A 21,194-nucleotide genomic window follows, 5' to 3' on the forward strand; every position below is an offset into this window, starting at 1 on the left:
TGGGCTCAGGAAAATGTCCTTGATCTGCCCAGGGCAATGAATGGCAAAATTCTCCCTGGGAAACCACTGTACTTTTCCTTAATCAAATCTGACCTCATTTAAGGCATGAGTTTAAGGTGTTCAGTTTAATTGTAACATTACGCACGCTGCTTCTTGACCTGCTTTGAAGGACAAAGTATTCCTATTCATCATTTATAATTGCTGCAGCCTGTCTGTAGTACATTCCTGTCTCTCCAAGACTCTAAATTGTTCTTAATAAAGCTGTGTGGGCTAATTGGAGCCAACAGATGTCTTTGTGTACTCCCTCCCAGTTATCCCCAGTCTTCTAGGGAGATTACCTGCTCCCATCCCACCAGTGCTGCAGATAGGATTTGGTTTATTTTGTTTGGGTTTTTGTTTTTCAGGGAGTTAAAATGTGAGGCACAGTTATATCCCAGGGCAGGCAGTGACTTGTTAACAGCTTGCCATCCATCTGTGGTATGGGTCAGTTGAAGGCATGTCTGGCTTTCTGGTAAATACAAATGTGTGTTTTTGTTGCTTCAGTTGCCCAGGCCTGATTTCAGCTTTGAGCATTGCAGTGTACCTGAGGGGCTTTCCAAATGGCTCAGTGTGAGAGGCCTTTGCGCCTCCCTGGTTCCTGGCCTGGCTGACAGGGACATGTAGTGCCGTGGTCACAGATGCCATCGAGGCATCTGGGTGGGAGTTGGTACCCACAAGCCTGGTGCAGGCTGCCTGCATAGTTCAACCTTTCAAGAAATGCAGAAAATATCCCTGTTTTGGGTTGTTTCTCCAAACAAGGAAGATATACTTAGATGAATCCCTTGGGTTTCCTTTCTGTTTGTTTGTTGTGTGCTTTAGGGATGATTAGGAATGGATTTGAGAGTTGATGTTCTTCTGAGTGGCTCCTGCAAAGTGCTGGGTTCTCTGGTCTCAGCAAAGCTTGAGCGAAGCAGATGTTGTCTTCTCTACATCACTGTAAGAGTACTCAGCCTCCTGTGGGACTGGATCCCAAATGTTCTTTTGACTCACTCCTTCCTGTTATAGAAAGGTTAAAAGAACATTTTTGTTCTCATCAAATGTTAAGTGGAAGGGTTACAGCAGGCTCGAGAGCCACGAGCTTCTTGTTTCAGCAAGTGTTTTTATAAGGATGTAAAAGATGCCTGCAGAATTAGGTGTGTAAAAGGACAGTCCATTTCATAATATATTACCTATTAAGGTGTTAACATGCCTTGCTTGAGAGTATTTTCACAGCTATGCCATTTATATGTCTTATATAAAATCTAAAATTAAAATCTGGAGAGCTATTTTCCCCTTTCCCTTCACTCAGAGCAGTTTTCATATGGAGTTTGAAACATTTTCTCCCTGAAGCTGTATCTCTAATCATGGTGGTTTTATATTTTTTCTTATAGCTTTTTGATCATGTTGCTGAATGCCTGGGAGACTTTATGGAGAAACAACAAATCAAAGACAAGAAACTGCCAGTCGGGTTTACATTCTCCTTCCCCTGTCGACAAACCAAGCTAGATGAGGTAAGAAGATTTCACAATTTTCTTAATACACAGAAGAGCTGCCATGTTATTAAAACACTGCCATGAAAGCAGTATCCCAGACAGGTCTCATTTTGGGGATAAATGAGTATTATATTTTGCTGTCAGACTGTGTTTGTGTTTATGTTTCTGTCTGAAAGAGCTGGGTAACAAAAGGGGAGGAGACAGCTGATGTTTTGTGCTGAGCTTCTCTGTGTTACAGTTTACCCTCTAAACATGGCAGTGGTTTTCCCCGCCTCCTGTGCAGCCTTTTTCACCTCCCCACGGGTGTGATTGGGAAGGAGCCAGCCCAGCAGGGTTTGCTCGGGTTTTGCTGCCCCTCACAAATACACACGGATCCAGATCCGGGTGTCCCTGCCGAGCAGCGATCCCGAGCCGTGCCACCAGTCAGACAGGTCACCTGGAACCAGCCTGCTTTACAGAGAGGTGGGGATAACCAGCCTTGGGCAGTGGCTGATGAGATTGCCAAGGACAAGGATGCTGTGGTGTTTTCCTCCTTTTGCTCCTTGTACCACAAATGACTCAGCAGCCTCCCGGTACAGCATTGCCATGGTGACCGTGTAGCAAATGGATACAGGAAAGTTAAATCTACACAAAACACGCAGAGTTTGCCCTGTTAAAGCACGACCTGCTTTTCCAGCTTGCAGGTCTCTAGGTTAGCCTGGTGCAACAGCCCCCCAGATGCTGGTGCTGAGGAGGGCCAGGTGAGGCATGATTTTCGTTACATTTCATACTCCTTGAGCAGTGCTGAGAGCTGAACCCAAGGGTGCTGACTAACTCAGGGTCTGAGAGCAGTTCAGAGCAGAGAGCTGCCTTTACCTGCATCAGATCAGAAGACATGAGTTGACCTTGGGGCAGCTCTCCCATCGGGCCGTGGTGCATGGTAAGGCTCAGGCTCCTGACCACAGCGGAGCCGTGCTGGGGATGTGGTTGTGAAGTTGAGTTGCCCTTGGGAAGGTTTGCTTAGCTGCATGATGAAAGCAAATGTTTGTGGGCTGGTCTGCTCCAACCAGCTGGGATGGAACTGCGCTTGTGTGGGGTAGGCAGCATGTGGGGTGCCATGGGGACACCTGAGCAGTGGCAGAGTGGAGTGGGACACTAAAGAGACAAGGGAGGAGGGTGTTTCTTAAAGAGAAAAGCCGGCAACGTTGACAAATGCCGGCAAAATTGACGGTTTTGCTGATGTGTTTGGAGTGTTTGAAAAATATGGTTTTTTCTCCCCTGGATTCTGTGGGCCAGGTTTGTTCTTGGATTGCTGCTTCTGCGAGGCCGTGCTTGCCTGGGTGCTGTTTTCTTGTGCTTGGTGAGCAGAAGGAGGCAAGGTGGTCCCCATTTGCTCCAAGGGTGATAAGATGGGCACCGCATGGTTGGGCCCCACTCAACTCTGCTGCATTCCAAGGGCTCCTTTCTGCTGCCAAGGCTTTGCTGGTGAAGGAAAAATTTCTTCCAGCACAGTGGCCAGTAATGCTGAGAGGAGCTGCTCTTTGCCAGTGTGGTTTGACCAGTTTCTTAGAAATGTTTTGTGAAACAAGGTGCCCTTTTTGCCCGTGAAAGCCGTGCCAGCAGAGCAGGCTTTGCTCACAGTTTCCCTGCACAGCAGCACGGAGCTTTGCTGGGTCTCTAAATGATGGCCACGAGGGCAGCACACTGGCAAAACTTACACAAACTGAGTTTGGGGTCTAGGGGTAGGAGAGATCTCCTGGTCTGGAAAGAGCTGCCCTGACCCTCTGTCCCCTGCAGCTATCTCAGTTTGGAGGGAAAATTTGATTTTTAAGCTGAGATATGGGCAAACGTACACCTGGGCATTGCCTGCTTGTGCCTACAGGCTTCAGCTTTTCTGGGTTTTAGCTTCTTGGACTCCTGTTGTGACAGATGGGAATATTGTGGTGGGTATGGAAAGCTGAGCTGGTTTGAGTTGTCTTTCTGTCAGTTGGTTACTGTCAATGCTCTTTTCTTTCTTTTATTATTATTTACCTGTACACTGAATGCTCTGATTCAGCCAGGCATTATGTAAATAGCAAAAGATCAGTGTAGTCATTACCTTGGGGGACTTGCAGGCTCTTCATGATGGTTTGCAGACAAGGAATTCAATACCAGGATTTCCTTTTTGATCTGTGCTGTAAAATAGGGAAATAGGGACGTGCATTATTCCATCTCCAGTATTGTCATTTGCCTCAACCCATAAAAACCATCCCACAGTTAAACGAGCCCACACAGATGGGACTCCAGGCAGTAAATGTGCAGCAGCCCGATCCCCACTGCAGCTGAATCCTGGACATGCCAACATCATATCCCTGCTCTGTACTCAGCCCTGTACAGTCAGCTGTTTCTGAAAGCAGTCTATTTCCATGGCCCAAAAGGATTAAATGGTTTTCCAAGAAAAACTATCGAGGAGTAGCAGGGAGAAGAGTAGGCTGAAAATACAAAATGCAAACACACCATTTTCTAGCAAGGGAGGGGAAAAGAATTTTCCATCTTTCAGCTCATTGTAATTAGAATTTAAGACTGCCAGTTGTCTCAGGTTGGGTTGTTAGAGGTCATGTGAGAAAAAAAGACCTGAAGGTTCATTTGAAATACAAAATCTTGTTTTTAAAAACAAGGAGAAAAAAAAAATAAAATAAATCAGTGTGTGTCTTATGGTTTAATCCTGTTGAATGTTGCTGTCTTGTTTTATTTATCAGGGTATTCTGATAACCTGGACGAAGCGCTTCAAAGCGAGCGGAGTAGAGGGAGCAGATGTCGTGAGGCTGCTTAACAAGGCCATCAAGAAACGTGGGGTAAATTGCACTTCTTTTTCCTTTGTAGCTGTGTCTCAGCTTTGTCAGGGACCGCTCTTCATGTCACTCACTTGAGCAGGTGGTCTGAGTGGTGGTGGAGCTCTGCTTTCTTGCATGAAAATGCGTGGGTTTGCTGGAAAAATGAAGCGGCGCCAGAGCTGTTGTGTGGAAGCTGTGATTTTCCTCACAGCACAGAACTGAGTTGCTGTGTCGTGGCTTTTTGCTGGCAACCTTCAGTGATTTTATCACTCTTCAGAAACTGAAGAAGTGCTGTGTGGCAGTGCTGTGGCTTTTCAGTGATACCAACGCGTCCCATTCCTGAGAAACTTGTTTCTCATGGACTGGACTCAGCTCAGTTGTGCACCTGCTGTGCGTGGGAGCAGGAGAGGAGCTGAGTAGAAGAGAAGGGGATTTCAGGCTCAGCAGCTGCTGCTTCCTGCAGTTTCTCAGTTTTGACTTTATAGAGAGTGAAGGTGACCAGGTTGCTGATTTAAACAAATAAAAAGGCACTGAGCATGAGAGGGAATTAATTTGGTTTTGCATAATGCTCGCAGCCAGGTCATATGTTGATTACTCAGCATCCAGAAATTCCCTGGAAACTGTGAAGTATTTCCTTTCTTTGGGTGGTTGTGGACTCCAGCAAACCTGAATTTTGCCGTCACCAAGCAGCATTACTAGAGTCAGGTACTGTCATTAGTCTTGGCAAAATCACACACTGAAGAGCCTGGAAAAAGGAATGGCTGCATTTCATTTATCAAATTGCATTATTTTTGTATTAAAATCTTCACTTGAAATAAAACACACTGATGATTTAAATGAATCTACAAGAAACATTTTCCAGGTTGAGTCCTCAAGCAGCCGCTTCAAAATCATTCCATGACGTTTCAGCCCTTTCCTTTCCTGCCTAAGTGCTTATGTGAGAGCAGGCCTGTGCTCTCTAGAGTGCTCCTAGTGCTGTTTCATTGCTTGCATTAGTCTGCTCTGCCTTCTTGGGTACGTGGGATGAGGAACTGGCAGACGGAACAGGGAAGTATTTTAAAAGATGAGCTGTTAGTATTCAGACAGATTATTTACCTCCTGTTCCTCATGAAACTCTTTGCTGAAAGCAAGGCTGGTGAGGCCCAGCGTTTTCCCGAGTAACGATTTGCTGCTCCCCAGGACTACGATGCGGATATCATGGCTGTGGTCAACGACACCGTGGGGACCATGATGACCTGTGGCTTCGACGACCAGCGCTGCGAAGTCGGCTTGATCATTGGTAACGCTCGTCGCGGCCGCGGGGCTGCTCTGCCTCGGCCCGGCCGGCCTGCTCAGCACCTTCTGCTGTGCTTTCCCCCAAGGCACCGGCACCAACGCCTGCTACATGGAGGAGATGCGGCACATCGACCTGGTGGAGGGGGACGAGGGCAGGATGTGCATCAACACCGAGTGGGGGGCCTTCGGAGATGACGGCTCGCTGGAAGATATCAGGACCGAGTTCGATCGAGAGATTGACCGTGGATCCCTTAATCCTGGGAAGCAGCTGTGAGTCAGGCAGTCATTTGGGAACATTTGCTCTGCTGTTTTCTGTCCTGTGCCCCGTTTCCCGCTTGTGTTAGGAATTCTGCAGTTCAGTAAAGCTTTACCTCTGGTGAGGCAAACCGCTGGCTGGGCTGGGCCTTACGGTGGCACAGCTGGGCTCTGCTTCCCAGTGATGCTCCTGGATTCGTGGGTGACTGCTGTCCTCTCCTGCAGGTTTGAGAAGATGGTCAGTGGGCTGTACATGGGGGAGCTGGTAAGGCTCATCCTGGTGAAGATGGCCAAGGAGGGGCTGCTCTTTGAAGGGAGAATCACCCCTGAGCTTCTCACCAAAGGGAAGTTTGAGACAAAGCATGTTTCTGCCATTGAAAAGTGAGTAATCTATCCCTTTTCACTCCTTGGGCTTCACAGTGACTCTGAATGTTAATTTTCCTGCTCTTTTTGCTTTGTGGGGAAGCCTGCTGCTTTAGTGGTTCTCTGCTGCCTGTGCAGAGCTGGCATGTGGGGACCCCCAGCAGACAGTCCCCTCCTCCCCAAAAATTTTCTCTCCTTCTGTGTTGGGAGGAACCCTAAAGTCTGCCAGTCCATGCAGCTTTCAGGCTACGAGCTGTAGTACCTCTCTCACTGCTCACAGAGTGCAGCTAAACACGGGAGTGAGTTGGCTTAGTGCCTCCTAGCAAATACTTGTGCTGCTCCTTGCTGTATCCCTGGGATTGCTGGGCAGAAAGAAAACAAGTGTGACAAGGCAGAGCATTCAGTCTCGTAGGCAGGGCCGGGTGCTGCACAGTGACCTCTGAGCTATGTGCCAGTTGGCTTCTTAGAGTGTCATCACCCCTTTGGTCAGTACTTAGAGGCTCTTCCCCCCTCTGTTTTTAAAATTCACATCACTGGGATAGTTTGTACCACAGTCATTGGGCTGGATTTTCTTTTTGAAATGGCAATATGACACCAAGGGAACATTCTATAATGCCTCCTGCCACAGTTTACTCCTGTCCTTGCAGACCATGTTATCTTAACAGCTTTGCATTAAACGTGTGTGTTCATTTGTCTTAACCACAGAGGTCTGTATTGTGGACCAAGGTAATGTTGAACAGCAGTGAGAAGAATGCAATTATTGAGAAATTCAGTTATTAAGAGGAAAAATTTGCCCTGAAATCCTCCTACCTTACTTCCTGAAGAGACACTTTGGTTATAAAGTGGTTATAGGGGGCACATCCCTGTGCAGCTTCAAATTTCTAGCAAGGTGCAAGAGTCCTTAAAAACAGAGTTAGGGATGACAAGATATATACCCCGTGTATTTTTGTCTGGGAAATGACCGAGCTGGACAAGGAGAAGTTTTGCCAGAAGATTTGCTCTCAGGCTGGATGCTAATGAGGATAAAACAATGCAAGAGGCAAAGATTCAGTGGGGCTGTAAAAGCCTGAAAAGAGGCTTTTAGGATTTAAATTTTAGGATGAAATTGCTTAGGCAACCTTTGCTCAGGGTTTTGTTTTTTGCACTGGGCTTAATTTATCAAGACATATGAGGGAGTGAGTGTGGGATTAGGTGTGTGCTCAGGCCTGTGCTGAATTGTGGGGCTGAGAGAGAAGCATCATTGTAATGAAAAAGCATTTTAATTCCTCCAGGTCTTCCCCATAGTGCGGCTGCACGTTTTATTTCAAGCCTCACAGAGCTTTCTAGTCCAGATCTCTAAGAAATGTTCTAATTTCCTCAAACCCCAGGCAGGGACACCCGTGTTTGGATGTGCCTCAGTCCTGCAGTCCAGTCCATGCCTGCTAAGAACCCCCTTTGTGCTTTGCAGGAGCAAAGAAGGTTTGAACAAAGCCAAAGAAATCCTGACCCGGCTGGGGGTGGAGCCGTCCCCCGAGGACTGCATCGCTGTCCAGCACGTCTGCACCATCGTGTCCTTCCGCTCGGCCAACCTGGTGGCCTCCACCCTGGGCGCCATCCTCAACCAGCTGCGGGATAACAAGGGCGTGGGCCGGCTCCGGACCACCGTGGGGGTGGATGGCTCCCTCTACAAGATGCACCCACAGTGAGTCCCTCTGCTCCTGCCACGGGCTCTGGTTTGCAAAGGGGTGAGCATGGTGAACGTGTCATCCCAAGACATCACCCGGGCAGGCTGGGAGATGATGAACCCAAAGCATGGGCATGAGGGTTTTGGTCTGGAGCTGGGGGGCTTGGGGGAAAGGAGAGATGTCTTTGGAGTGAAGAAAAGAACCAAAACCCTGAGTATCTGGATAATGCAATGTCAGGGAAAACTGTGGTGGTCTGGGTAGATGCCTTAAGGTATCACCAAGAAACCTCTTGGAAGGAGAGGTTCTTTGTACAAAACACTTCTTTGTGCCCATGGGTTGGGCTGTGAGGAGACCTGCATTAATTCATCTCCATTTCCAGTTTAATGTCCATGCCTAACCCTATTTTTGCCAGTCTTTTCTGAAGATATGCTTGGAAACCAGGGGAGGGAAAAAATAGTGCTTAGATTTCTGTGGCCTTTAAAAAACTGGCTTTGTCTTGTTTCTGCCTATCTTGAAAGTTACATTTTTAGTGAAGCAGCTGTATAGATTTATGTAGAAATCAGAAAATTATGTTTATTGGGGGAACTTCTGAAAAGAGAAGTGTGCTTAATGTTTTATTTTCAGTTTCTCATTATTTGTTGAAAAAGATAATTTCTTCTGTTAAAGAAAACCATAGAATTTCAGGAAACAATGAAGTTCCCAAGGATGCTGTTCTGACTAGCTTTTCCAGATTGGACAAGGTCTGGAGACTGTTAAAATAATGAACATGGGCAGTTTTGGTTTCCTAACTGTTTCCCACACCATCTAAACCAGTGAGTTTGGGAGAGGACCGCAGGAGAGGGAATCAGAGCAGAATTGCAGCCAGGGAGTTTCTCCCATCCAGGAACAGGGGATGAGACAGATGCTCTCCCCTGCTTTTTGCTGGCTTTGCTTAGAAATTCAGGGAGAAGGAAGCTGTGGGGAAGAACTGCTCTTCCCTGGCAGTTTTCCTTCTTGGGAGGCTGTAGCTAGTTTGAGCATGGTGAGTTTGCCCACTCCCCTTGCATTGGGTTGGTGTCAGCAGCACAGATTTGGGGGGATGCAGTGCAGATTTTGGGGGGAAGGGCAGTGCAGATTTTGGGGGGTGGCAGCACAGATTTTGGGGGGGTGATGCAGTGCGGAATTTGGGGGCAATGCAGTGCAGATTTGGGGGGAAAGGGCGGTGTAGATTTTTGGGGGAATGCAGCGCAGATTTTAGGGGGAGGGGCAGTGCAGATTTTGGGGGTGATTCAGCACAGATTTTGGGGGTGATTCAGCACAGATTTTGGGGGCATGCAGTGCAGATTTTAGGGGCAATGAGTGCAGATTTTGGGGGGTTGATGCGGCGCTGATTTTGTGGGGATGCAGTGCAGGTTTTGGGGGGGGATACAGTGCACATTTTGGGGGGATATAGTGCATATTTTGAGGGGGGATGCAGAGCTGATTTTGGGGGGGGAGGGAATCAGCACAGATTTTGGGGTCGATTCAGCACAGATTTTGGGGTCGATTCAGCACAGATTTTAGGGGCGATGCAGCGCAGATTTTTGGAGGGGTGATGCAGCGCAGATTTTTGGGGGGGGATGCAGATATTGGGGCATGGGCAGTGCAGAGGCCTGGCTCTCAGCCTCCCCTCCCCACAGGTATGCCCGGCGCTTGCACAAAACCACGCGGCGCCTGGTGCCCGACTCGGAGGTGCGGTTCCTGCTGTCGGAGAGCGGCAGCGGGAAGGGGGCGGCCATGGTGACGGCCGTGGCGTACCGGCTGTCGGAGCAGCACCGCCTCATCGACGAGACCCTGGCCGAGTTCAAGCTCACCCACGAGCAGCTGCTGCAGGTGAAGAAGAGGATGAGGGCAGAGATGGAAGCGGGGCTGAAGAAGAAGACTCACGAGACGGCCAAAGTGAAAATGCTGCCCACCTTTGTCCGCAGCACGCCGGATGGGACAGGTAGAGCGTGCCCTCACTGCGGCCCAGTGCGGGGTTTGGTGAGGCTGAGCAGATCCGGTGTGACCAAAGAGGAACCTGAGCTGTGCAGAGGAGGAGATCTCAGCACTGGCCCTGCTGGCCTGTGTTGGTTGCTGGCAGCCTGGTCCTGTGTCCTTGCCTCAGGGCGCGAGCAAAGTCACAGCTTGAGGGGAGAAAATCACAGCTGGGATCATAAAACCACAACTGGGATTGTAAATCCAAACCCACACGAAGCCTGTTGACGTTACTCGGGGACTTTGCATTTCAGGGTGGCTGGCCAAATGTCAGCTTTCTCTCAGGGAACAGTTGTGTGGGTCCTTTTTCCCTTGTTGGTTTAAAGTAAAACAAAATAATCAGAGCAGCATCTAAAATCCTCCTTTGATGATGATCTTCCCAAGAAGCAGATTTTCTATCAAAATATTTCGAGAGAAGCATTTCTTCAGATTTTACTTAGGGTTCTTCAAATAAACACACATATTCTTTTGCAGAGAATGGAGACTTTCTGGCACTTGACCTTGGAGGAACAAACTTTAGAGTTTTGCTGGTGAAAATCCGCAGCGGTAAAAGGAGAACAGTTGAGATGCACAACAAGATCTATGCCATTCCCATAGAGGTGATGCAGGGAACAGGAGAAGAGGTATTTGTGTTTCTGTTTGGCTGCACTGCTGCTTTTTAAATAACTCCTTAAGAGCACGTAACACATGCAACTTCAAACATGATGACTTTTCTCTTCAAAGCTGTTTGATCACATCGTTACCTGCATTTCTGACTTCCTGGATTATATGGGGATAAAAGGCGCTCGTCTTCCTCTTGGCTTCACCTTTTCCTTCCCTTGCAAGCAGACCAGCCTGGATGCTGTAAGTTCCTTAGTATTTTTTGAATCTGCTTCTGTGCATATGCCAGGTCTGGTTTCTCTGCCTTCGTGTCATCCACGTGACAGGTACAGGAAGGTTGTACGAGGGGAAGGTTCATGCACTGACCCTGACCAGTACAGCTGCTCCTATAAATAGTTCCTTTAAGGGTAGTAATGCAAATGCTGCTCAGCCCGTGGCTGTGACAGATAAGAGCATTTAAATTTTCCATGGTGGTCATGTCCCTTTTTTAAGGCATTGTGTTTTTTCCAGCTGTGTAAACCTGCTGGTCTGTGACACTTCCCTGGTTTTGCAAGCAGTAAGCAAAAGTCCATCCCTGCTGCCAGTGCCTATTCCCAGCTGATCTTGTCTCACTGGATGGAGTAGTTGCACCAGTCTGTGGGCTGTGTCACCCTGAGGGTGACGGTGTGGCCTGCAGCACACCCCTGACAAATGGACTTGTGTTCTTTGCACTTGTGTGTTTAACTTCTTCACTGCCACGTACTTACACCAACCTCTACTGCTGTTAATAGTTTCCTGTGTATTTAGCTGGGGTTTATTTTAAGAAAGGCATATTTTCTATAACACTTTTTGGGGTTTTTGAGTTTGTTGTTCCTGTCACACTTTTTTTTAAAAAAAAAGTTTGTTGCATTGCTCTGGAAATGTAGAGTCCGATCACAATTAATTGTTTTAGATGCAAATTCAACATACTGAGAAGATATTTTCTCAGAGACTCTTCTGTAAAACATCACACTAAAGTATTTGAAATGTTATGTGCACAGAATAACATTTCAGTCCAATTTTAGCAACTTGATAACCTATTTTCTTGCTTTATAGGGTATCCTTCTCAATTGGACAAAAGGCTTCAAAGCTACAGACTGTGAGGGAGAAGATGTGGTATATTTACTTAGAGAAGGAATTAAAAGAAGAGAGGTGATTTTTCTTTTTTTCCTCATTCTACTCCTCTCCAGACTTGACAGACCTTGTGGGTCAGGCTGGGTCCCTCTCACAGGATTTGTGTGCCTTGTAGACACAGGCTGTGCCTCCTGTCTTGCACAGAAGATTGTTTTTCCCCAGAGGCTTCCAAATTTGCCAGAAATTTCAAGGCTTCTTTAGAACTCTGTGTCAGTTTCCACATGCATGGAGAAAGAAGGAGTTTTCAGAATGGTGACTGTAGGAATGTACCTCAGTTCACTCTAAGACAGTTTTCTTCTTCTTGATCTTGGAAGTTTAACCAAAACTTTCTAGGAAGGGAAGAAAAATAGCCTGAGAAGGGTGTTAATTTTGCAGTTTTTATCAGCCAGTCCAAAGGAAGTCTTAAAACCTTTTTTACTGGAATTGCTGCACAATTGCTGTGATGCTGAATGTTTGTACCATGTGCCTGTATAAAATGATAGGTCCTTAAACATTCCTAAGCTGAGGAGACCAGCCAGGGATATACTTCATTCTGAGGATGGTCTGTCATAGGTAGAGCATACACCTTAGCTGCCTGCTGGTAGATTAGGTTCCTGTTTTTGCATTTGTGAAATCAGGCTGTTGATTTCAGCTGTTTGTCTCCAGTGTGTTTCTACAGCATCCCCTTTGGTGTGAGGGACTGTCCCCTAGCCCAGAATTCTCACTGCTGTTTCCTCTCCCCCACAGGAATTTGATTTGGATGTGGTGGCTGTGGTGAATGATACAGTGGGCACAATGATGACTTGTGCTTATGAAGATCCAAACTGTGAAATTGGGCTCATTGTGGGTACGTGTTAGAGCTGCTTTTTATTAAACAGCATGTCCACACATCTGTCTGTATTCTCTTGGAGACATCCCTGTGGTTAACTGAAAATAAAGCTAAGATATCTAGGAATGAAAGAGAGCAAAATTCAACAGCCAGATTAGTTCTGTCCACAGTCAGTTGAGATAAGCAGAAGCTGTGATGCACAATAAATCCTGCCTGTTTTATCTGGTAAAGGCAGAGTGCTGCCTAAGAGGAGGGCAGATGTGGGCTCAGGGAGCCTCACCAACTCCTGGAGTTCCCATCAGTTTATCCTGTAAGAGCTTCCCTGCTGGGGTGTTCCGGTGGCCCGCAGCTTTCCTCAAGCTTGAGGTCTCTCAGAATAGAGTTGCAAAGCGCAGCCACAATTCCCAAGTGGCGTGTGGTGGAGAGCTCTGGCAGACTGAGTGCAGCGACACGCAGCTCCCTTCCCAGCAGTGAGGCAGCTGAAGTCATTCCACAGGCGACTTTGCAAATGCCACGCTTGGGGAGCCTGAGTCACGGGGCAGTGTGAATTCCCAGAGCTCTCCAGGGACATGAGTTTTCCGTGGGAGAGAGGGGGAGGAGGCACCTGCGAGCTTCAGGAGCGCTCTCAGTTGCGAGGTGGCTTGTGGGAAAAGAAAATGCCACCAATTTCTCCTCCAGACAGTTGGAAAATGTCCAGGATGAGTCAGCACAGTGCAGTGTGGGTAGGAGGCCGTGTCTGCACAGCTCAGTTGGTGGCGTTTTCAGGAGCCAGAGTTGCCTACAGGAAGGGCAGCGTGTCCTTGGGGTGAGGAGAACATCCCCACTGCAGCCCTGACAGATCTGCTGTGCAGCTGGCGTGTCAGTGTGCAGAGCAGGGTGTCAGAGGTGGCCTGGCTACCTCTGGGATAATGGGAATGAAAGCCCCAGGGCTCTGACAGCTCCCTCTGCCCTGCCTGGATTGCCTGGCTGATGGCACCTGAGGGAGGTTGGATTTGATCTGGTTTGGTCCTGCAAACCTGGCTCTCAGCCTTCAAACCCAGACGTTCCCCTTGGCAAACCCTGTGCTGTGGCTCAGCTCTCCTGCTGCAGGGGAGTACTGGGGGAGGATCTATTTTAGCTCAGACTGTATTGATATGATTCCCTAAAGAAATGGCAAAGGAAAACAGACCTGCTGTAGCAACTGGTGCATAATCTGGGATGCAGGGTTAAATGAGAGCTTGTTAAGTAACTTCAAGAGAACTTTTGCCCTGGTAGCAGCTAAAGCTGCCTCTCTTTGCTAATAAAGCTTTACTCTCTAAAGACCTCTGTGTACATGGAGCACTTTGCCACACTCCTTAGGATCCTCTTTGAGAAATACCAGATATGGACTCATCTCCACATGGAAGTAACCTTCCTGCTGGAGAACATAAGCAATTAAAATCAGAAACCCTCCCCAAGCAATCAGCTGGTAAAACACCTGCTGCCTAAAAACTTCCTGAGGTTTTCAGTTCAGCACATTTTCCCCTGAATTCTGTGGCTCCATGGGTTTTGTGGAAGGTGGTTCCCACCTGCAAAGCCCAGCTGTCTGCTTCCTGGAGTTTTGTGTGCCCTGCTCTTGCTCCCTGCAGCGTGGGAGCCTCAGCCCACCTGGCCTGGGTGAGCTTTCTCTTCTCTGAGCCACCCTGAGCAATGCTTCACAGGAATAATGTTCTCCTTCTGTTTAGGACTGTTGAAGAGTCAGGGTTTGGGGGTTTTTTGGATGATTTTTCAAATGATTGAACTACTTCTTTCAGAAAAAATCACATTCAATATCGCTCAGGTTTGTCAGGGCCGTGGTGCTGGCTTTAGTGTTGTTTTGTTCCAACCAAGGAGTAACTTGGGTGTCTGTTTCTTTCAGGAACGGGCAGCAATGCCTGCTACATGGAGGAGATGAAAAACATAGAGATGGTGGATGGTGAGCAAGGGCGGATGTGCGTGAACACAGAGTGGGGAGCGTTCGGGGACAACGGGTGCTTGGACGACATCAGGACAACATATGACAAAGCAGTGGATGACTTCTCACTGAATGCTGGAAAGCAAAGGTACTGCAGGAGAAATGGTGTGCTATGCATATGATGTCAGGCTGCCTTAAGTGCTTTTAAAAGAGAGATGGATTTCTCAGTTAAGAGTGGAAAATGGCTCCAGTCCTGCTATCCTGTGGGATCTCCCCTTTCTGTGCTTTTCCTGGACACTGCTTTTTTGTGACTTATTTGCTGCCATGGGACTCCACAGCAGGGCTTTTGGTGAGGGCTTCAAAAGTCTTGAAATTAGGGAGAGACCCTTTTTGTCATCCTGTGCTGTACTGAGGGGGATAAGATGGGTAGCCATTCTTTTTCTCTGGGTCTCAGGTTAATATCTTTCAGCTGAACTCTCTTTGTGGAGGGCTGTGCCTATGGAAATCCTGAGCTTACACCAGCTGGTGTGGTTAAAGCTTGGAGCTACTCACTGTAAAGCAGTCAGGAGCTCTCTAGCAGTTGCAGACAGCTCTTATTTCAGACAATTTTCTGGATGGGTAGGTCATGTTAAAGGGCCTGCCTTCCTTGCTCCCAGAGTTTGGTCCCGTTTTTGGGGCTCAGCTTTTGTTTGGGCAAGTGCTTCCCTGTCCCCTGCAGGAAAAAGTTGACAAGGAGGTGTGTACCCAGCACTGATGAAACTGGGCTGAGACTGTTGCTTGCTAGGACTAGTTTTTCATCATTTCTTTGCAGCAGTGCTTTGATGCCAGGAGCTTTTAAAAAGAGTTTGTGACTAGAGTAAATCTGCCCACAAAAACCTGAGGAATACAGACAAGTTGGCAAGTCCTTTGGGAAGCTGTTTAGAAGCTGAGGCTGAAACAGACTCAGAGGGGCCGACGTGAGCGAGCCTGACGCAGCAGCAGAGATGGCATGGAGTAACCAGCCAAAGGCAGTAGTGGAGTCTGCCAGGGGAGTAATTTATTCCAGAAATAGTTAGGCACTCAGGAAGGAGGACTCTTGCTGGGTACAAGCTTGAGAGAGTTCATGGTATTAAATGGACTGCGTGGCCTGCTTCCAGCAGGATGGCACGCTGGGCTCTGCTTGATCCAGGGCACACAAACCCTGCTGTAGAGCTTCAGGAGGTGAAATAAAGGATGTGTCACTGAATGCCCTTCTCAAGAAATGGAAGTGTTCAGTTCTTGTTGGTAAGGACACAACTCACAGACCCAAAAATGCTCCATTCAAACCAGAATGATGCTGGAAGGGAGGGAGTGCAAAACACGGCTGAGAGCTCCAAACAGAAAAAGCTCAGTGGCTCAGTGCAGCAAAATTACAGGGAAACCACAAGGTACAGTCACTACAAATGCAGTGTTTTTAAGGGAGTCCTGTGCTTCAAAACAAACCCTCTGCAAGATAAAGGGTGGGAAAAACCACGTCCAGCCTCTTCACAGGACCACTGACCTGTAAGTTGACACACTGGTGGTCCAGGGTTGGTTTATGCCCTTCAGTTAATTCAAGTAGGAAACTTCAGTTAATTCCAGCAGGAAACCAGTTGTCCCAAAACTCCAGGGGGGAACCAAGCTGTCTTGAACCCCTTTCAGTCCCCAACTGTGCACACAGGACCCAAGTTTCCCACTTGGCAGTCTTGCCTCAAGCTAGAGCGAGGAAATGCCTTCCACCTGCAGACCTCTGTCTAGCACAGGATAAGGAGTGTCCCAGGAGGGATGCTTAGCACTGGTACCTGCAGCCCTGTGTGGGTAACACACAGGGTGATAACACACCTGTGATGCTTTCTTTGCAAACATGGGCAGGTTCCCTCTGAGCTGGACTGTCTTTCCTTGCAGGTATGAGAAAATGATCAGTGGGATGTACCTGGGGGAAATAGTCCGCAATATTTTGATCGACTTCACCAAACGGGGTTTCCTGTTCCGAGGCCAGATTTCAGAGACACTGAAGACCAGACATATCTTTGAAACCAAGTTCCTTTCTCAGATTGAGAGGTAAGAGCACTGCAGGGGAGGCTGCTTAGAGTGAAATAGCGTAGTCGTGTTTGTCTGGTGACGCTGCTGGCCAAGAGGGACAGCTGGAGAGCATTGCTTGCTCCTCTGGAGAGAACTGGAGTTTTAATCTGTGCCTATGCAGGAGGATTCTTTACAATATCCTCTGAATTTCTAGCAATGCTCACTTCTAAACCCTGGGAAGGGCTGTCAAGGATTCCCTCACTCTAACATTTTATTTCCTTGTTTGGAAATGAAGCCGTTTTCCTGGGCCCCTTGTGTGTGTTTAGCTGCAGTTGTGGAGCTGAATGAACACTAGCTGAGTGAGCACTGCTTACTGGGTGTTTTTGTGCTTTTATTGCTTGGACTCTGTATTTTAAAGCTTCTCTGAGGCTTTACGGGGGAAAAAATACCCCAAGGTCATCATTAAAAATATTTTCCTGGAATGCCTCATGGTAAGACAAGAGAAGGTGGGGCAGTGTGGAGCTGCCCTTGGAGCCTCTGTTGCTGCTTGCATGCCCCTCCTGCACTGCAGAACAGTGCAGGGGTGAGTGAATTTACAATCCCATTGCAGCGTGGTTCATGGCTTGGCTGAGGGAAACCTGTAACGCCGTGTTTTCCTCCCACAGTGACAGGTTAGCCTTGCTGCAGGTGCGAACCATCCTCCAGCAGCTGGGGCTCAACAGCACCTGCGACGACAGTATCATCGTCAAGACGGTCTGCGGGGCAGTGTCGAGGCGAGCAGCTCAGCTGTGTGGCGCTGGAATGGCTGCCATTGTAGATAAAATTAGGGAGAACAGAGGGTTAGAGCGCCTGGAGATAACGGTTGGTGTGGATGGCACTCTCTACAAACTCCACCCACAGTGAGTATTTGCCTTCTGTTCGTGTTTGTGTTGCGTGTACTTCCTTTCTTTTGATGCTTCCAACTGGACTCCCTCACTTGCTGGGATAAGAGCCAGGAAAAAAAATAAAAAGTCTTAATCAGGGGGCTCAGGGCTTTCTGAAGGGCAATGAGAGGATCGAGAATGACTTGTGAAAGGTTCTTGGGGTGGTGACAAACTGAAGGGGTCACAGCTTGCTGAGTGAGTTGGAAGCTGTGTGGCAAGGCAAGGATCTCTTGGCTCTGGACAGGCAGTGACAGAGCAGTGCTGAAATGCCTGGTGCCTCTTTGGAGGATGTTTCTATTCCGTATCCAGCAGAGGAGCTGCTGCAGAGCAATGCAGGTGGAGACGGGAGGAGAAGAGAACTAGTGCCCACCTCTAGTGTGCATGGAGGGAGATGGGTGGGATGGAGAGGACTTACGTGGTCTGATCTTTTCTCTTTGCTGTGGATCAGTGATCCCAGTTAACCTCACACAGACAGCCAGGGCTGGGATACAAGTGCTTTTATCCCTTAACTCCTACTGCTCCCAGGCTTCAAATCCAACCTGGTTTCCAGCATTTTACTTCTTATCCTGACGAAAGGGGACACAGCACAAATGCCCATGGCATTTGCTCCACCCCACAGTTGCTGCAGGACCTTCCTCACCCACTGCCCTTGTTTCCTTTCACAGCTTTTCGAGGATCATGCACCAAACAGTCAAAGACCTGGCACCCAACTGCGACGTGACCTTCCTGCTGTCGGAGGACGGCAGCGGGAAAGGGGCAGCGCTCATCACAGCGGTGGGATGCAGGCTTCGTGAGGCTGAGCAGAACTGAACTCCACAATCCCGGCCTCAATTCTGTCTTGTGTTTCTCATAAAGCAGCGACTGCGTAGTCAGAACTGGTAAAAACCCAGAATTCACTGCTTTATTGGGGGAAAAAAAAATTACAACTAATGACATAAAAAAAAAAAAAAAATAGGATACAAGATAGAATGTGTGCTGTTAACAATATCTCCTGTTTCTGGACCCCAATCTGCATGTTTCTTACTCACCTTGTCGGTACCTTCCCCATCTGTAGGTCATGGAAAAAACCAGTCTATAATTTCTGCAGTTGTCAAAAATCAGATGTTGTCTGAGACGAATTTGCCCCCAGGTGATGTGCGTTGAGAGCTCCCGTTGCATCGTACCAAACGTGTTCCTTGCAGCATCCCTGTTAAGCGCACTGCCAGCACGCTGACCACCAGACCTGGGTGTTGATGCTTTTAAGTGAAGGGGAAGCAACAGTTCCCTCCTGCATTATCTACCTGCTGTTGTTTCGTCTAAAGCGGTTGTGAAAACGTTCCGGTGTGTCAGCACTGTGCACGCACGTAACTCTATAGTGGGACTTGACACCGCGACTTACTCGCTTCCTTGATGCCTCTTGTCATGGTGAAAGTAAACACCCTTGTCCCACAGATCTGGTTCCACTGGTACTCCCCATCGCTTCTGTGAGTAGTGTTGTGTTACTGGGCGAAATCTGTCACGTTTTGGCGAGAAATCCCTAAAGAGTAAAGCCAAGCGGCTGGTGACTGGGGTAATCCAAATCTCCAGACCTGTGAAATCGGTAGATCTGTGGTCCCCACATGGCTGTGCTGTATTCTTCTGTCTAAGGGTTCTTACAGAAAGTAGTTCCTCTCTCTTCTTGTTAGTCTGGGTCAGGGCACTGCAGCTGCCCTTCCACCAAACCCGCGGCTCAACCGCGTGCCCCGGATGCGCCTACTTCCGTCTCTCGCCTTAAATGGGTATTTGCTTCCACACAGAGCTTTAATCTTTAGTGCTGTTCAGCAGTCACTCAGAACACAAACACTCGGCCAGAGTTAGTGCGCAGAAAGGAAGAGGAGGGTTGCGTTTTGAACCTTGCCTTTGAGGACCCGGGTGCGAAAACAACCCCCAAAGCCAAAATTGGGTGCAGCTTATTCCAAGGACGAAAGCAACAGCAGGTCATTTACACGTGGTGTACCCTGTCCTCTGTCCAGTCGATGCCATTATTATATTTGCATCCCAGTTGCATCACTTAACTTGAGAAGCAGTTAGGAAGGTACATGTCGAGTAACATTTGTAAGTCACACCACTTTCTGCAAAGAGGGAGACCACACAGTAGTCCTTAATTCCCACTCTTCTACCAAAAATGAATTTGAGGTGTCCGCATGGTTTTCCCTGCTGCCTTTTCCTGCAGAAAGTAGATGGGAATTTGCAGGCTACTCTTCTCTGTTCTCGTTCCACTCCCTAAGATTTGGATTGCCCTACCTATCGATAACATTTCAATATGCATTATGGTGCACTGTGAGTGAATGTTGTAAAGTAACCTGTAAGTCACAAACAGTCATTGCAGCTTTAAGTGTGTGTCTACCTGAAAAATTGCATGCCTAACTGGTTTTGCAAAGGTAGAGGGTCTTTTTACTTTGCACACTAGTAGCTCCGGTACTAGTGTTACGTGATACTTGTGAAAATATTAAACTTTTTTGATGTGCGTTAACTGGTGTTTAGTGGTTCTTTCTGGAAGAGGTGCTGTTGGCTGTTGGCTTAGTGCTTTGGGAAGAGCTATTGTGCAGGGAGAGCTGCAACCTAATCCCAGTGGTGCCTGTGTTTTGTGTGTGTGTGTTTTTATTCCCGGGCATTCGGGGTCAGATTCACACAGGTCCCCGTGCCTCGTGTTTCCTAACGTAGTTCAGCAGAGGCACAGCGCTGACAGCGCCCAAATCTTAGGGGCCGTGTGTTTTGTCGGGGTGCCCGCCCTGCCCTGCCTTGTGCAGGGGGATCTGCGCTGCAGGAGAGCCTCGGGGGCTGCACCGAGGCCGAGGTGTGGTTGCTTTAGGCTTGTGATGGATACCACATGTCCTGTGTGCCTAGGGTCTGCAGAGTCTGGTGCTCCTGCACCACCGGCTTGTGCTGGAGTTGTGGTAGATGAAAGCCCCTTTTGCCTACACTAAAGCTGTGCTTCTCCAATAACCCATTTTACGTTGCAGCTTGAATAGTCTCTGACAGCCTTGATGTGCAGCTATGACCCCAAACAGGAGACAGAAGAAGGTGAGAAACTATTTGGGCACAGGGGACACGTTGCATTTGAATTGCTTGAAGGTTTGCAAATCTTGTGCCTGCCGCTGGCAGTGCTGTAGGGGTGGTGTGAGCTGTGCCTGGGGACCTGGGCTTGGAGCCCTGAGGGCCAGGCTCAGTGCAGGATAGAGGGTGAACGAGAAGTGGAAGTTAAACTTGGTCTCAGGGTGACTGTGAATTTTGGAGATGCTGGCATAGGTCGTTTTGTTTATTGGATTCAGCTCATAACAAATAGGGAGTGAGTTTGCGTTTCTAACTTTTCCTACCGTGGACCGTAGTTGATGTACACGATAAGACACGGCAGTTCTTTTCCAAAGGGAAACATGGTGGGATTTTCATTTCCAGACTACTTCTTACCCCTAGGAAACTGTTCCAAGTCAATCACAAGCTATAACTGTCTGAAGAAATGTCTCCAATGTTACCCAAGCAATGACTGAGATGTCTTTCTTAAAGCTTTTAGGCTTGGTGAATAAGATCACAGTCCTCTTAACTGTTAAGCTGTAATTACTGCAATATGAACACAAAAATCTTTTATTTCCTGGGGAAAAGACCATTTGCATACCACTGTTGTAATGTCATCTGCTCCTTACTTCTCTGGGGTTCTCTCAGAAGCCTTTTGAATGGGTTTTAAAACAAGCAGACCTTGTTTTGTTTTGTTTTCTTAAGAAAATAGCAGAAGGCAAAATAAAGTGTTTCTGAACTTCTGAACCCCGTTCCGTGCTTTTTGTTCGTTCCTTTGCCATAAAAATGAGATTCTTCAAGTGTTTTTCTTCACTGACTGCAGGGACTGCTTTGCTTCTTAGAGCACAAGTAAACATGCAGGGGAGGGATTTACTGCTGACCTGGATGTCTTTAC

The 21,194-nt window shown here is 48.0% G+C and overlaps 1 protein-coding gene across 1 annotated transcript in view; it reads left to right on the forward strand.

Moving 5' to 3' along the window:
- HK1 (hexokinase 1) overlaps positions 1-21,046 on the forward strand; it is a 35,900-nt gene extending 14,854 nt beyond the window's left edge. Inside the window, exons 4-18 of the mRNA XM_005530515.2 lie at positions 1,410-1,529; positions 4,229-4,324; positions 5,483-5,582; positions 5,665-5,848; positions 6,059-6,214; positions 7,644-7,877; positions 9,519-9,823; positions 10,330-10,478; positions 10,579-10,698; positions 11,530-11,625; positions 12,334-12,433; positions 14,292-14,475; positions 16,230-16,385; positions 17,012-17,245; positions 17,935-21,046. Of these exons, the coding sequence (XP_005530572.1) occupies positions 1,410-1,529; positions 4,229-4,324; positions 5,483-5,582; positions 5,665-5,848; positions 6,059-6,214; positions 7,644-7,877; positions 9,519-9,823; positions 10,330-10,478; positions 10,579-10,698; positions 11,530-11,625; positions 12,334-12,433; positions 14,292-14,475; positions 16,230-16,385; positions 17,012-17,245; positions 17,935-18,079 (2,379 nt within the window). The 3' untranslated portion in view covers positions 18,080-21,046. The remainder of the gene's footprint in view (positions 1-1,409; positions 1,530-4,228; positions 4,325-5,482; positions 5,583-5,664; positions 5,849-6,058; positions 6,215-7,643; positions 7,878-9,518; positions 9,824-10,329; positions 10,479-10,578; positions 10,699-11,529; positions 11,626-12,333; positions 12,434-14,291; positions 14,476-16,229; positions 16,386-17,011; positions 17,246-17,934) is intronic.
- Positions 21,047-21,194: the final 148 nt, after the last annotated feature.

This window comes from Pseudopodoces humilis, chromosome 9, assembly GCF_049639895.1.
Source record: "Pseudopodoces humilis isolate 2021_Gansu_Grassland_sample_001 chromosome 9, ASM4963989v1, whole genome shotgun sequence".
Taxonomy (NCBI): domain Eukaryota; kingdom Metazoa; phylum Chordata; class Aves; order Passeriformes; family Paridae; genus Pseudopodoces; species Pseudopodoces humilis.